At 36.5% G+C, this 15,675-nt stretch overlaps 1 protein-coding gene across 1 annotated transcript in view; it reads left to right on the top strand.

Annotated features, from left to right (window-relative positions):
• The window catches only part of ELMOD2 (ELMO domain containing 2), a 29,102-nt gene that overhangs the window by 5,596 nt on the left and 7,831 nt on the right, over positions 1–15,675 (top strand). Inside the window, exons 4-8 of the mRNA XM_055550649.1 lie at positions 3,162–3,259; positions 5,074–5,203; positions 7,622–7,755; positions 9,802–9,870; positions 10,707–10,840. Coding sequence (XP_055406624.1) covers positions 3,162–3,259; positions 5,074–5,203; positions 7,622–7,755; positions 9,802–9,870; positions 10,707–10,840 — 565 coding nt within the window. The remainder of the gene's footprint in view (positions 1–3,161; positions 3,260–5,073; positions 5,204–7,621; positions 7,756–9,801; positions 9,871–10,706; positions 10,841–15,675) is intronic.

The following is a 15,675-nucleotide window of genomic DNA, read 5'->3' as shown; positions in this document are numbered from 1 at the left end:
TGGATGCCATCACCGATTCAATGGACATGAGTTTGAGTAAGCTTCAGGAGTTGGTGATGGACAGGGAAGCCTGATGTGTTACAGTCCATGGGGTCGCAGAGTCAGACACGACTGAGCAACTTCACTGTCACTATACATCTATAAATTTTTTAGATATTCATATATGTTTGTATTTGGTCGTGATGTACAATGTGGATATAAGGCAATGGCACCCCACTGCAGTACTCTTGCCTGGAAAATCCCATGGATGGAGGAGCCTGGTGGGCTGCAGTCCATGGGGTCGCTAGGAATTGGACTCGACTGAGCGACTTCACTTTCACTTTTCTCTTTCATGCATTGGAGAAGGAAATGGCAACCCACTCCAGTGTTCTTGCCTGGAGAATCCCAGGGACGGGGGAGCCTGGTGGACTGCCGTCTGTGGGGTCGCACAGAGTCAGACACAACTGAAGCGACTTAGCAGCAATGTTGACTTTCTACTAGTGTCTGATGATACTGATATGAGTACCTGATTCATGCCAGATAGAAAATGGACAGTGTTGAATGTTGCAAGCTTATCAGTTAAGTTCTGGAAAGTGACCTATAAAATAGGTGCTTTACTGATATAGTCTTTTATTTATAAATGGTCAGTATAACTCATACATGAATGAATATTGTGGTGGGGAGCAGTGCAGAGTCCTACTTTTTTGTTCAGAATCTTACAGAATCTTATTTGGTTCAGAATCTTTTTCTCTCCTTCTTTAATGAGACTGTAGGGATCTAGAGTGTTACCAAATTGCTGATTCTAAAAATTTGTTTATACCTATCCACCCATATAGTTCCTTTAATAACTTGGAACACAATTTTATGAAGTAATAACATCATAAATTGTAGATGAACATCTGGCGAGATTCTGAAACTGGGAACTCTCTTTCACATATCTGTCTCTGTAACTATTATTACTAAAATTGATTTTAACATTTTCAGTCATGGAATTTGCTAGTGGGATTTCATGTGTTGTAAAATTATGCCCAAATTAAGTGAGACTGTATATAAGACGTTACTTTTTAAGAACTCTAGTGCCTTAGTCAAGTCCTTGAGCAAAGATTTGAGTGATTGCTATATGTTCAACATTCCATCAGGGTCTTTGGGATACGAAACAGGAAGTAAAAAACAAAATCTAATGTAATTATAAACAGGCATCTGGAGATGTAAGAGGTAAGGTGGGCTGAGGTGAAGTGTCTGGAGGCTTTAAGGTAGTAGTTGCAAGTTTAAAGAAAATAAAATGTTCATTATCTTTTATCTCCTTTACTGGCTACTAAAGTTCACTAGAGAACTACACATTAAAATTGTATTCTTATGATGTTATTATTTGAAAATTGCTAATTGTGTTTTCAAGAGCATACTAAAAAGAAATGGTCAGCAAGTGGGTGGTTAAATATTTACTGAATTAAATCATAGGAGCTTTGTTTTAAGTTTTAAATCTAGTGTAAACTTGTCAATAAGCTAATGGGCGAAGTCTTATCAGTTTAGACATACAATTTATGATGTGTGTTGTATCTCATTTGTATACTTCATTTATCCATACTTTGCAGAGTAAAATTGATTTCTGATTTTGTGGTATTTCCATTAACTTGCTCTACTTTTTTATTTCTATGAAAAAAGTCTAAGTTCAGATTCTGTCACTTCCTTTGACTTTGTGCAAGTTACTCATTGTAAAAGGAAGGTATTAATATCCACATGGTTGTTTTAAGACTAGAGATGTTAATATGGAAGCAGTTAATATATAAAAATAATAATGTTTTCAAAGTCAGTGAATGTAACTTGCCACATTAACAAAGTAAATCAGAAAAATATGGTCATTTCAGTAGATATTAAAAAAACTGTTTTGACAGAACTTAATATCCATTCATGATCAAAAACAGTCAACTAACTAGGAATAAAAGGAACTTCATCGTCATATTAAAGGCTGGCATGACATACAACACTGAAATATTGAATGCTATGCACGTTCAGTTGGAAAAAAATGAGGCTGTTTACTCTCCTTTTATCCAGCATTTGCTGGAAGACCTAAGCAGTGTAGTAAGGCAAAGAAAATAAATCTAAGACATAATGAGTGAAAAGAAATAAATGCCATCTGTCTTTATTAACAGATGGCATAGTTTATGAGTATAGAAAATCCTAAGAAATCTAAAAATTACTAGCATTATTAGTAAATGAATTTAGCAATGTCCTAGGACATAGTATGTTTCTGTATGTTAACATAAACTTCTTAGAAACAAAAAAAGAGAATAATTCCACTTACAGTAGCATATTTTCAGGGATAAATTTAATGAAAGCTGTGTAAGACTTCCACATTACAACTCCTTTTCCTGAGAAAAATTAAAATGGAAAGATATACTGTATTCATCAATTAGAAGAGTCAGTATTGTTATGATGCCAATCTCCAAACTGACCTGTGGATTCAATGCAATTCCAGTCAAAATCCCAGCAAGTTATTTTTGAAGGGAGTGGCAAGCTCATTTAAAGTTGATACAGAGTTTTAAGGGACCTAGTATAGCTCAAATAGTCTTCTCAAAGAACAAAGTTAAAGGACATATACTGTCTGACTTCCAAGACTTTCTAGGCAAAGAGATAAATACAACAGGTGAGAGAACAGAAATAGGCCATATGTAACTTTTAAAAAGAATACTAAAGCAATTCAGTGAGATCAGGAAAGTATTGGAAAACCAGTAAAGTGCAGGAACAGCTGGAACCAAATTGGGAGGGTCAGGGGTGGGGAGGCTCCTATCACTCTCTTCTTGTGAAAATTAATTTGGTATGGACTTTAGACCTATATTTAAAATGTTAAGCCTTCTCAAAGAAACCATAGGAGAATATACATCTTCTACCATGGGTTAAGCAGAAGTTTCTTTTAGAGAAGACATAGCATTACCATTTAAAAAAAAAATCGAAAAATTAGACTTCATCAGAATAAAAACTAGTTATCAAAAACGCCTTTAAGAAATGAATTGGCAAGCCACACAGAAAACATTTACAGCACATATATCTGATTAAGGACTTATATCCAGTAACGAACTTTTTAGAACTCAGTAATAAAAAGCACAATTGCCCTTTTGAAAATACTCCTTTTTTTCCCCAGCTATAAGAGATTTTTCTTATACAGCTTTCTTTCACACAAATAGGTTTTACAGAAAGCTACACTTGTTGTTCAGAGTGAAGTGGACAGATGTGTAGAAGATATAATGAAGGAAAAGAATATTAACCCTGAGAAGGATGCCAGGTGTGTGTTTTTACAGTATTCTCATTTATTGTGTGCTTACATCCTGTGAGGTTAAAGATCACACAAAGTTGTGAAACATGAGAGGTGAAAGGTTTGTGAAAATCATCCAATTCAATCCTTACACCTCACTCGATGAGGAAGTGAGGTCCGGAGAGGTGAGTAGTAGGAAATCTAAAACCTGTATCTCTAGGTCCCAGGACTTCCCTGGTGGCTTAGACGGTAAAGTGTCTGCCTTCAATGTGGGAGACCCGGGTTCAATCCTTGGGTCGGGAAGATCCCCTGGAGGAGGAAATGGCAACCCACTCCAGTACACTTGCCTGGAAAAATCCCATGGACGGAGGAGTCTGGTAGGCTACAATCCATGGGGGTCGCAAAAAGTCAGACATGACTGAGCGATATCACTCACTCACTCACTGGGTCCCAGTCCAGTACTGTTGCCAATTTATCATCTGCCTTCTCTCAAATAGCTTACCATTACTTTCCCAAAGTTAAATGTAACTTCAGCACCTGTGTCCTTTGTCTTTCAAAATTCAGTTCCTCCACCCTCCTCCAGGAAGGTCATCTATTACACAGTTAACCCATTGTCCTATAGTCGCTGATCTGCTCTTGCTCCTCCCCAAATGAATTCTGAGTTCCATAAGAGAAGGACTTGACTTATTCCAGTTTTGTATTCTCAGCACTAGTTTATTGAGATAGTAAATATTTAGCAATTTTTTCTTCATTTGGTATTTTCTATGTGGATATTGAGGAAGGAGTCATTTGTTTAGGCTGAAACAGGGAAAGGTACAGGAGAGAACTGTGACGATAATTCCACAGAAGAGGGAGCGTTTGCGCTGTACCTCATTGAGTGGGTTGGGGAGGACATTTCATGCAGAGAAGGAGGCTACAAGGCACAGAGCCCTTGTGGATCTGGAAATGGTAGAGTCCTTTGCGGCCTGAGCGTTGGATAGACACAGAGCAGAGGCTGGAGAAGTGGGTGGGGTGCGAGGTCAGACACATGCAAGGCTCACACGTCACACTGAAAAACTTGGATTTGTCCTCTGTTTTTTTTTTTTTTTTTAAGTGAACAAGCTGCATGATCAGATATGTATTTTAGGAAGATGGAGGGTAAATTTGAGGGTATAGAAGGCTGGTAGAAGGGATAAAGACAAAACAAGAAACTGAGGCATTTGGACAAGAGACAATGAAGCCATAAATATACCATGTTAAACAGATATATGATGAGGGCTTTAACGGACATTTCAGAGCCAGAAAGGATAAGGGCTCGGGGACCTTTTGATGTGTTTTTGATGGAGAGGAGTGTCAGAACTCGGAGCATTCTAGCTTGGGGAACTAGCTTAGTGATTCCATGAACAGATTGAGAAACTGAGTTGAGAAGGAGCATGCTTCTTCAGGGAAGATAAGCTGTTGTGTTCAGGAGAACTGGGAGAACCTGTCATGGTGATGTGTGTTGTTTGATCCTTGGAAAACCAGGTCTGCTGTTAATATTGGGCAATAAAAATTGGGAAATGTGTGAGATTGCACAAAGAAAATGTGAAAAGAAGTGAACAAATGAAGGATTTGCACACTTTACAGTTTGCAGAGTTTGCTTTTCCTATGCATCTTGCTCTCTTTCTAGGCCTTGTTCTATCTTACCGTACATGATACTTTGTATAATGTTTTGTGTTTTCAGAGGCTCTTGATGCTTATTGTATGCAACTGAAAACTAGAAATTGCTTTCTAAATAGACATATGAACCACAAGCTATGGAAGGTGTTACTTTATTGTGGTAGAAAGGTATGTTTTTAAAAAATGATAATTTTTATCATTTTCAGTTTTAAAATCTGCATGAAGGCATGCTTACTACAGATATCTGGTTACAAACAGCTCTATTTGGATGTAGAAAGTGTGAGAAAAAAGCCGTATGATTCTGATAACCTGCAACATGAAAAGCTGCTTATCAAGGTAAGTTTTTGGCATTCTGTATTTGGAGTGACACTGGAAAATAAATCAGGCTTAAGATAGTAAGGCCTGTGTGCAATGTCTAGAGGCTTACACAGCTATCTGATTTCTTTGCCTCTTAGAAAATGTAATCATGCTGGTGAAAGATTTTTCATTAACTACTTTTGTAATTTTCTGATAAGAATCAATAAGATATTCACATTTAATTTTAATTTTTTTAAATTCTGAAATAAATCATAAACTTAAAAAGGGAGATCTTTTCAACTGAGAAGTGAGTCCACAAGCTTCAGACTTTTTTCCCCCTTAAGTTTTATAGAATTCCTCATAAAAATTAGGCATTTTTTCAGCTTCCTCTCAAACTGTGAACACGGAGGTCCCTTTTCAGATCATTATGTCAGATCTTTGGGGATTTATGAAACGTGCTGAATATTGCCACAATAGATTTAAAAATTAAGGGAGTAAAGAAATTTACTTAGAACCTTCCTATTTCTTATTTCTGGAGTAGAAGTATATAAGGCCGGTGTGGTGCCAAAATGAGAGATTAGACCTGGAGCAAGCTTTCCAAATCATCTACTTTAGTACCTTTGTTTGAGGGATGAGTTTAATTCTGGGGCCTAGAGAAGATGAAGTCATTTGCTTCGGGAAGGTCTTACAATGATCAGTTCTAAAACAGAAATGAATCACCTGCCTGTCCACTTCACCTATTCTGATTGTATTTTTTAATGTTTAAAGTTAGGGAAGACAGCACAGAGCACCTGGTGTTTAGTTATAAACTAAAAGTGTTGTGGAAAGAAATGTCATTCCAGTAAGAGGGTATCTAAGTAACAGTGAGAGACAAGTTTAAAAACAACAACACTTTTTCCTTGTTTTCAGAAAGAGTATAAATATGCACTTCACCGAACTTTAAAAATAAAACTTGATTTTGGCAGAGGATAATAAAACTACTCAAAGGACTTTTGCTGCGGGTTGAGTTTTTATGTTTCAGGTGTTAGCATAGTTAGTGCCTGGCACTCACTGAGGCTGGACTGCTCTTTATAACCTTCTCATCATCATTATTCCTGTAACCTCAGACCCTCTCTACACTGTATCTTCTCTTTAGAGGAGTAAGACCCAGGTCCTAGCATTTTAGTCAGGGGAGTTTTCATCTTGGTGATTCATCGTGAAACTTACCGAAAGGTGAAGAGCCAGTGGCTGGCAGTGAATCACCCAGCCTCACACAAACTCAGCAGGGTCAGGGGCTGAGGAGATCCATGCCTCTTTAAGTGCAGTCTGAGGGCCTCTTTCACTAAAGGTAACCACTGTTTTAACGTTTGGAATCCAGAGTTCCACGTTGGCCTATGAAATCACAGTCTCCAGGGGTGAAACCCAGAAATTTGATATTTACACAGAGTAAGTGTTCAGTATTAGTGGTCTTACCTTGTCTCTCACCACATCGTTGTGGGCCTCACTCTTGGCATAATCAAATGCTTGCTGAGCTCATGGAGAGATGCTAAGGTGAGCAGATGCATGTGTTAGTGATGAGAGGAGGGACCAGAGAAAACCCAGTCTCATGACTGTATTAGCTTCAGGGCCAGAGTCCTGACCCTGTCTTACAGTAAGGTCACAAAGTCTTCACATTTCATTCTAGGTAACAGGATACTCCTTTCATTAGGAGTCCTTTACTCAACAATGCCTGAAATGATAGTGAAATGGAAAAAAAATGCAAGTATTTCTGTTTTGCAAGTTTTCACAAACTTTCTTATCAACTTTTGTAAGTCTGTTTTGTTTGATGACTTGTGGTGTTGAATTTGGAAAATGACTGATTTTTTTTTTTTTAACTTTAGTTTGCATTGATTAGTTTGTTGCTATCCAATAGTTGATAGCTGTTCTTAAATCCTCAGTCTTGAGGAATATATTTACTTACAAACAAGTCATACTTTTTTCTTTTAAAATTATGAAAATTTGTAAAAATAATGTTATTGGTATTGTTTCTCCATGATCCCCTCCCTATCTCAGACTTGTATTCCTTCTGACTAGGGACTAATCGCCCACCATTAGAATAAAGCCTACTTAAGAATATAGTGTTTGAGGCAAGGGCCAAGTGCCTAGGACTGTGTTCTTCTCAAGGAAGCAGTTTACCAAGTCTAGTGTATATGTATTACTTAGTAAGTAAAGCCATCTTATTGTTTCAGATTTCTGTGTATTTGTTACCTTTTCAAAATCTGTCATTCTTTATATCAGTCTTTTATATTGGAATAAGTGTGCTACATTTTTTAGGATAACTGAAATGTTCTCTAAAGTCTTTGTTGAGCCTGTGATTTGTCTACAAAAGTAGTTTAATTGAAAGCATTCAGCTTACCAGTATGTCAGCTGCGAGAAGGAAAATGTCTTGGTAATTAAGAGCATCACTATTGTTTGTAATATGGAAGCATGTTTATACAGCTTTGGAATCTTCTAATGCCCACGAAAAAGTTGAAGGCTAGAATCTCCAAGCAGTGGGCTGACATTGGTTTCCAGGGTGACGATCCCAAAACAGACTTCAGAGGCATGGGCATACTTGGATTAATCAATCTTGTGTAAGTGAAAATAAACTTTCTTTTCTTCTCTAAATGAAATTCCATGTAATCTCCAATCTTGTTAAGTTTTAGGAAGAATTAATCTGGTTGTTTCATATTATCTCTGAATTTTAGTAGCTGCTGTGCTATTAGTATTTACTAATATGCTGGCAAAAATTTGAATATGGCCATATGCTTTGTCTGTGTGTGTGTATGATTTCTTTACTTACCAACTTTTCCTCTTTCTCTTCCTACCTTTCTGATACCATTTAAGGAATTGTATGTACTCTTTTCCTACTCTTTTTATCCTTTTGCCTCTTCCTTCTTGGCTCTCTGATTCCATTTTAGGAAATATAAGCACACAAGATGAAAATAAAGTCTCTTCACACTTATCTTCACCATCTGTGACAAGTGATCTAAATCCCTGACCTTTCAGAGCCTATATGAATTCTCTCTTGTTTTTCTTTTTTAATATTTATGCTTGGGCATATATGTGAAATCTCAAAATATGTAACTAAAGTCAGAATTGATAACCAACTCTATTTTAGAAATTAACCTGGAAGATTAATATGTATATGAATGTGCAGATGGAGATATTTGGGCCTGTGTTTGGGCCTGTCCTTGAGTAGTGATTTATAGGCTTATAAAATGCCTAGGGTGAGAACCCTAACCATAACAAAGTTCATATAATTGTTACTGTGAAAGAATTAATCCCCAAACTAAGCTAATTTATGTTAATATTGAGAAAAAATATCTAGATCAATATGGATAAGGCTATTTGGGAGGAAAATAGAAGATATAGTAGGGCTTTGATATTTACAGGTTTTTTTCCAGTAACAAAAGTATTTAATTTTCTGTAATACCTAAATTTATGAGTAGGAAAGTTCCCTATATGTCTACTTTTCAAAAATAAAGCACAAAAGTCTGAAAAATAATGATAATAATAATTACAAAAAATGAGATTGCCAATTTTTCACTTTGATAAACAGAAACTTGAATTTAAGTAGAATAAATGCAGTTTGTTTTCACTTGGGAAAATTCTAAAATATTTTAAAATTTATTATTGTTCAGAACCTGTAGATCTTTTGTTTTTAGCCTTTAAAGTCCATCTTTTTTTCTTGGTACTTGTAAACTACACAGGTAATTGGAGTTCAGTTAGATACACATTCTTCTGATGTTTCCTTTCTTAACTTTTGCTAAATAACCTTGCTTTGGCTCATTTCCTCAGAAATCAAGATTTTCAGCACTTTTCAGAAGATAATTTAGCTTAAAACTTAAATAATTTAATAGGATTTGATTCAGTTCTGTGGTAAGGGATTCTGATAGATCTTTAAATAATTTGCAGATATTTTTACTGTATTTAGAGCTAATAGCTACTAATTTGAAAAATGACTGAGATCCAGATATATTGTTTGATGGCCATTGAAGTACTAGAAATGGTTGAAAATATAAAATTAGCTCTGACTTCTCTATAAGATTTGGTCTATAAGAACTCAAAAGAGGTTGCATTGGTACTCACCAGCAGGATGTATGAGCCTTTATATATTTCTCTTCTGTACCTGCTAATACTTCTGTTTTATAGCTGGTATTTTAGTTATACCACTCATCAAGGAGGGTTTTGTTTTTGTTTGGTTTTTAAGCAAAAGGAAGGCTATTGACTTTCTTCTGATTGCATTGACAGACTTAAGTCACAACAGAAGGAATGAACTCAGGTGAAAGGAAGTGTCCCAAGAGGTAGACAGTGACTATTTTATAAGAAATGTGGAACAGACAGACAGAACTCTAGATTTTCCTTAAGATATATTTAAAAAATCTCTTGTTGGATCATTTTTTTGTCAAATACTTCAAAATCTAGCAAAGGACCCATATCCTATACTAGATAGGCCTGATGGCTCAGAATTAAGTTTTGATTGAGAAGCATCTCAGAGTCACTAAAGGATTTGAGATGGAGATTGGGGTACTTTTGGCAATAGGACTGTCATTTTGACAGTAGCTTTTAAAATTGCTTCTGGGTATCTTCAGTTTGAATGGCATGTTAATTTTGTTATTTTTCTTAAACTTTTTCAGATATTTCAGTGAAAATTACACCAGTGAAGCTCATCAGATTCTTTCCCGTTCAAATCATCCAAAATTAGGGTAAGCTGGATATATTAAAGAAACTGTAAACTCTTGAATTTAAGTTAATTAGAAGATCTGAATTTGAAAGTATTTCAGGGTATTTTTTTAGATTATTTTAGTTAATAAGAACTTTATAAATAATACTGCATGACATTATTTTAATATATGTGATCATAAACTGATTTTGTATGTATTTCAGTTATTTTTATCACAAGATATAGTTTATCTATAAAATGAAAATAAGGACCTTTTAAAATTTTTCTGAGGAAGATTTGAAAATGGGAATGGGAAATGGCTTTGAAATAGGAATAGGAAAATGAGAAATAACTTTGAAATTTGTGAAGTGAAATGTAAATTGACATTATTAGCTTTGTTGTTGTTCGGTTGCTAAGTTGTGTCTGATTCTTTGCAATTATTAGCTTTATCATTATTTATTTTTATATTTCAATGATACCTATCTTTGAAAAAGCATTATATTGATAACAGTATTACATCATAAAAATAAATACCCTGATAATGGAGAAACTGTCAGATTACCCAGTGTATTTTAGAAATCAATGAGGGTGTATGTAGTACTCTCTTGGATTTTTTAAAAAGGATTTTGGTTTTAGATATTCATGTGACCAGAGCTTTATTTTCATGTTTTAGATTAGATCCAGAAAATCAATAGGCTCTGAAGAACAAAAATGTTTAATCAATTCTGATTTACTTTTGTAATATGTAGAAATTATTTTAAAATCAATACTGTGTTAGAAATTAATTAGAATAACATTTTACTAATTCCTTGCATAGTTTAAAATTTACTGTATGAACTATTTGGCTAGCTGGGATAACTGGTAATGTTTCTGACATAGGTATTCTTATGCAATAGTTGGAATCAATCTTACAGAGATGGCTTATAGCTTACTGAAGAGTGAAGCTTTGAAGTTTCACCTCTACAACTTTGTTCCTGGTATACCAACAATGGAACACTTTCACCAGTTTTATTGTGAGTATTGAAATGAGTTAAAAGTAGATATTTCTAAGAAAAATTTTAAATCCTTAGTAAAGTGTACATATATAAATACATATATGTACACAGTATATAATATTAAATATGTAATATATACTACCTTGATCAAATATATAATGTGTATTTGTCATTTTGCTATTTAGTATCTCTGAAAAACAAGATAATGGAATATGGGTTTCTAAGAGTATTTTGTACTTCAGTTTATATATTTGCTGATGTAAAAAATTCACTGAGGCAGTTTTTTGACATGTATGCAAATTTAGTATTTATGCAGTTTCTCTGTAGACATTCATTTTCCAGTCAACTATAGATGAATTTTTCTTCTTATGTAGTGGTTAATGAATGCTGTTGAATCAAGGACAGATATCATTTGGTTACTCTTGTAAGGAAGTTTAAAGGAATGTTTCACACACACACACCCCTTATTTCAAGACCAGGTTTTTTGTGTGTTAGGTTGGGGCTATCTAGTAACTCTTCTTAAAGCAGTTATGTAACAGTCATGTAACAGTTGTAACTGTTCCTTGAACTTTTATTTTAATGATATTTGAATCTTGAAGGTTTAATGTGAATAAACGCATCTTCTGAAGATACTGCTCAGAAGCAAAGAATTCAGATTTACCCTGGCTTCATACTCTCCTTTTTCTTGATCTTTTTGTGTCTTTAGATAGGATATAGGTAATAGGAAACTACTTAGATACTAAGGGCCCAGATCGTAACATCTTCATCCATTCTCAAAGGAGTCATCCAGGTCTCCATTGCCATACCCTCCCCTGCCTTTACTAATCCCAAATTTCCAGGTTTGTCTCCTTCCTGAATTTCTCCACCTATTTCTGTCCCATTGGAACTGTAATGTTACTTTGTTACTAGGTTACTGTTATAGCCTTTTCCCTAGTCTTTCAGTCATGACCCTCTTCTAGATGTCCACATTGAAAGTATAGTTATTTAAAATGAAAATCTGGTCGTTTTCTTTCATCTTGTCACTGAAAAACTGTTTTTCCCTCCTCTAGTCTTGTTTGATTTCTTCTCCTAAATCTCTCATTGACTTTGTGCAAAGGGCTGAAACTCCTGGGACTTGGCCAGCTGTCTCCAGATTATTTGTCTTCTTTATGAATATATGCGTGTGTAATGCTGCTTGTTGAACACAAAAACAAATAGGAAAATAAACAACCAAAAAACTACCCCCCCCCCTCAGCATTTTACCATATTTAAATAAATGTGTTAGAGTGACAAGTGGGAATGCAGTACAAAATGAACTCTGTCCAGTATTTTCCCCACAGAGGGGTAACTGGAGCATCTTCGATAGTGTTGCTTACAGTGCTTTCAGTACCAGCATCTTCTTTGGCTCCTGACTAGGAAGATCATCAGAGTAATACGTGAGGTGGCAAAGTCGTTATAGGACCTTCTCATTTGCTTTGTTTCTATCAGCCAGATCCCTAAGACCTGTGGATCATCCAGGAAGCAGTGAAGCTAATGTTTTTCAAATTTCTTGAAACATTTAAAGCAAACACACACACATAAAGACACACATATACTCATCTTTTACACAGAAGTTTCCCCCTCAGAATTGACTTTAATGTCTTGGTTAAGGTTTTGCTCTTATTCAGTTCAGTTCAGTCGCTCAGTCGTGACCCCATGAACCGCAGCACCCCAGGCTTCCCTGTCCATCACCAACTCCCGGAGTTTACTCAAACTCATGTCCATTGAGTCGGTGATGCCATCCAGCCATCTCATCCTCTGTCATCCCCTTCTCTTCCTGCCTTCAATCTCTCCCAGCATTTTCTAATGAGTCAGCTCTTCGCATCAGGTGGGAAAGTACTGGAGTTTCAGCTTCAACATCAGTCCTTCTAGTGAACACCCAGGACTGATTTCCTTTAGAATGAACTGGTTGGATCTCCTTGCAGTCCAAGGGACTCTCAAGAGTCTTCTCCAATACCACGTTTCAAAAGCATCAGTTCTTCGGAACTCAACTTTCTTTATAGTCCAGCTCTCATCCATACATGACTACTAAAAAAACCATAGCTTTGACTAGAAGGACCTTTGTTGGCAAAGTAATGTCTCTGCTTTTTAATATGCTGTCTAGGGTGGTCATAGCTTTTCTTCCAAGGAGCAAGCATCTTCTAATTTCATGGCTGCAGTCACCACCTGCAGTGATTTTGGAGCCCAAAAATATAAAGTCTGTCACTGTTTCCACTGTTTCCCCATTTATTTGCCATGAAGTGATGGGACCGGATGCCAGGATCTTAGTTTTCTGAATGTTGAGTTTTAAGCCAACTTTTTCACTTTCGCTTTCATCAAGAGGCTCTTTAGTTCTTCTTCACTTTCTGCCATAAGGGTGGAGTCATTTTCCTATCTGAGGTTATTGATATTTCTCCAGGAAATCTTGATTCCAGCTTGTGCTTAATCCAGTCCAGAATTTCTCATGATGTACTCTGCATATAAGTTAAATAAGCAGGGTGACAATATACAGCCTTGATGTACTCCTTTCCCGTTTTGGAATGAGTCTGTTGTTCCATGTCCAGTTCTAACTATTGCTTCTTGACCTGAATACAGATTTCTCAAGAGGCAGGTCAGGTGGTCTGATATTCCCATGTCTTTAAGAATTTTCCACAGTTTGTTTTGATCCACAGAGTCAAAGGCTTTGGCATACTCAATAAAGCAGAAGTAGATGTTTTTCTGGAACTCTCTTGCTTTTTCAATGACCCGGCAGATGTTGGCAATTTGATCTCTGGCTCCTCTGCCTTTTCTAAATCCAGCCTGAACATTTTGAAGTTCACAGTTCACATACTGTTAAAGCCTGGCTTGGAGAATTTTGAGCATTACTTTACTAGCGTGTGAGATGAGTGTAATTGTGCGGTAGTTTCAGCATTCTTTGGCATTGCCTTTCTTTGGGATTGGAATGAAACTGTCCTTGTCCATTCCTATGGGCACTGCTGAGTTTTCCAAATTTGCGGCATATTGAATGCAGCGCTTTCACAGCATCATCTTTTAGGATTTGAAATAGCTCAGCTGGAATTCCATCACTTCCACTAGATTTGTTCGTAGTGATGTTTCCTAAGGCCCACTTGACTTCACATTCCAGAATGTCTGGCTCTAGGTAAGTGATCACATGGGTTATCTGGTCATGAAGATCTTTTTTGTATAGTTCTGTGTATTCTTGCCACCTCTTCTTAATATCTTCTGCTAGGTCCATACCATTTCTGTCCTTTATTGTGCCCATCTTTGCATGAAATGTTCTCTTGGTATCTCTAATTTTCTTAAGCAATCTCTAGTCTTTCCCATTCCAGTGGGAAAGATCTCTAGGCTTTGTATTTCTTTCCACTGTTCACTGAGGAAGGCTTTCTTATCTCTCCTTGCTATTCTTTGGAACTCTGCATTCAAATGGTTATATCTTTCCTTTTCTCCTTTACCTTTCTCGTCTCTTCACAGCTATTTGTAAGGCCTCCTAACATAACCATTTTTCATTTTTGCATTTGTTTTTCTTGGGGATGGTCTTGATCCCTGCCTCCTGTACAATGTCACAAACCTCTGTCCATAGTTCTTCAGGCACTCTATCAGATCTAATCCCTTGACTCTATTTTTCACTTTCACTGTATAATCATAAGGGATTTGATTTAGGTCATACCTGAATGGTCTAGTGGTTTTCCGTACTTTCTTCAATTTAAGTATGAATTTGGCAACAAGGAGTTCATGATCTGAGCCACAGTCAGCTTCCGGTCTTGTTTTTGCCGACTGTATAGAGCTTCTCTATCTTTGGCTGCAAAGAATATAATCAGTCTGATTTCAGTACTGGCCATCTGGTGATGTCCACGTGTAGAATCTTCTCTTGTGTTGTTGGAAGAGGGTGTTTGCTATGCCCAGTGTGTTCTCTTGGCAAAACTCTGTTAGCTTTTGCTCTGCTTCATTCTGTACTCCAAGGCCAGATTTGCCTGTTACTCCAGGTATCTCTTGACATCCTACTTTTGCATTCCAGTCCCCTATAATGCAAAAGAACATCTTTTTTGGGTGTTAGTTCTAGAAGGTCTTATAGGTCTTCATAGAAGCATTCAACTTCAGTTTCTTCAGCGTTAGTGGTTGGCGCATAGACTTCGACTAATGTGATATTGAATGGTTTGCCTTGGAAACAAACAGAGATGATTCTGTTGTTTTTTAGATTGCATCCAAGTACTGCATTTTGGACTATGCATGGCTACTCCATTTCTTCTAAGGGATTCTTGCCCACAATAGTAGATATAATGGTCATCTGAATTAAATTCACCCATTTCAGTCCACTTTAGTTCACTGATTCCTAGAATGTCTATGTTCACTCTTGCCATCGCCTGTTTCCCACTTTCAATTTGCCTTGATTCATTCCAGCAACATGCAATATTGCTGATTACGCATCAGACTTTACTTCCATCACCAGTCACATCCACAACTCATGTTGTTTTTGCTTTGGCTCTGTCTCTTCATTCTTTCTGGAGTTTTTTCTCCACTGATCTCCAGTAGCGTTTTGGGCACCTACCAGCCTGGGGAGTTCATCTTTCAGTGTCCTATATTTTTGCCTTTTCATACCGTTCATGGGGTTAAAGGGAACATTTCATGCAAAGATGGGCACAATAAAGGACAGAAATGGTATGGACCTAAGAGAAGCAGAAGATATTAAGAAGTGGCAAGAATACACAGAAGAACTGTACAAGAAAGATCTTCACAACCTAGATAATCACAATGGTGTGATCACTCACCTAGAGCCAGATATCCTGGAATGTGAAGTCAAGTGGGCCTTAGGAAGCATCACTACGAACAAAGCTAGTGAAGGTGATGGAATTCCAGTT

The sequence above is a fragment of the Bubalus kerabau genome, chromosome 16 (assembly GCF_029407905.1).
Source record: "Bubalus kerabau isolate K-KA32 ecotype Philippines breed swamp buffalo chromosome 16, PCC_UOA_SB_1v2, whole genome shotgun sequence".
Lineage (NCBI taxonomy): Eukaryota > Metazoa > Chordata > Mammalia > Artiodactyla > Bovidae > Bubalus > Bubalus kerabau.
The sequence above is the reverse complement of the archived record's forward strand: the minus strand, read 5'-3'. Positions and strand labels throughout refer to the sequence as shown.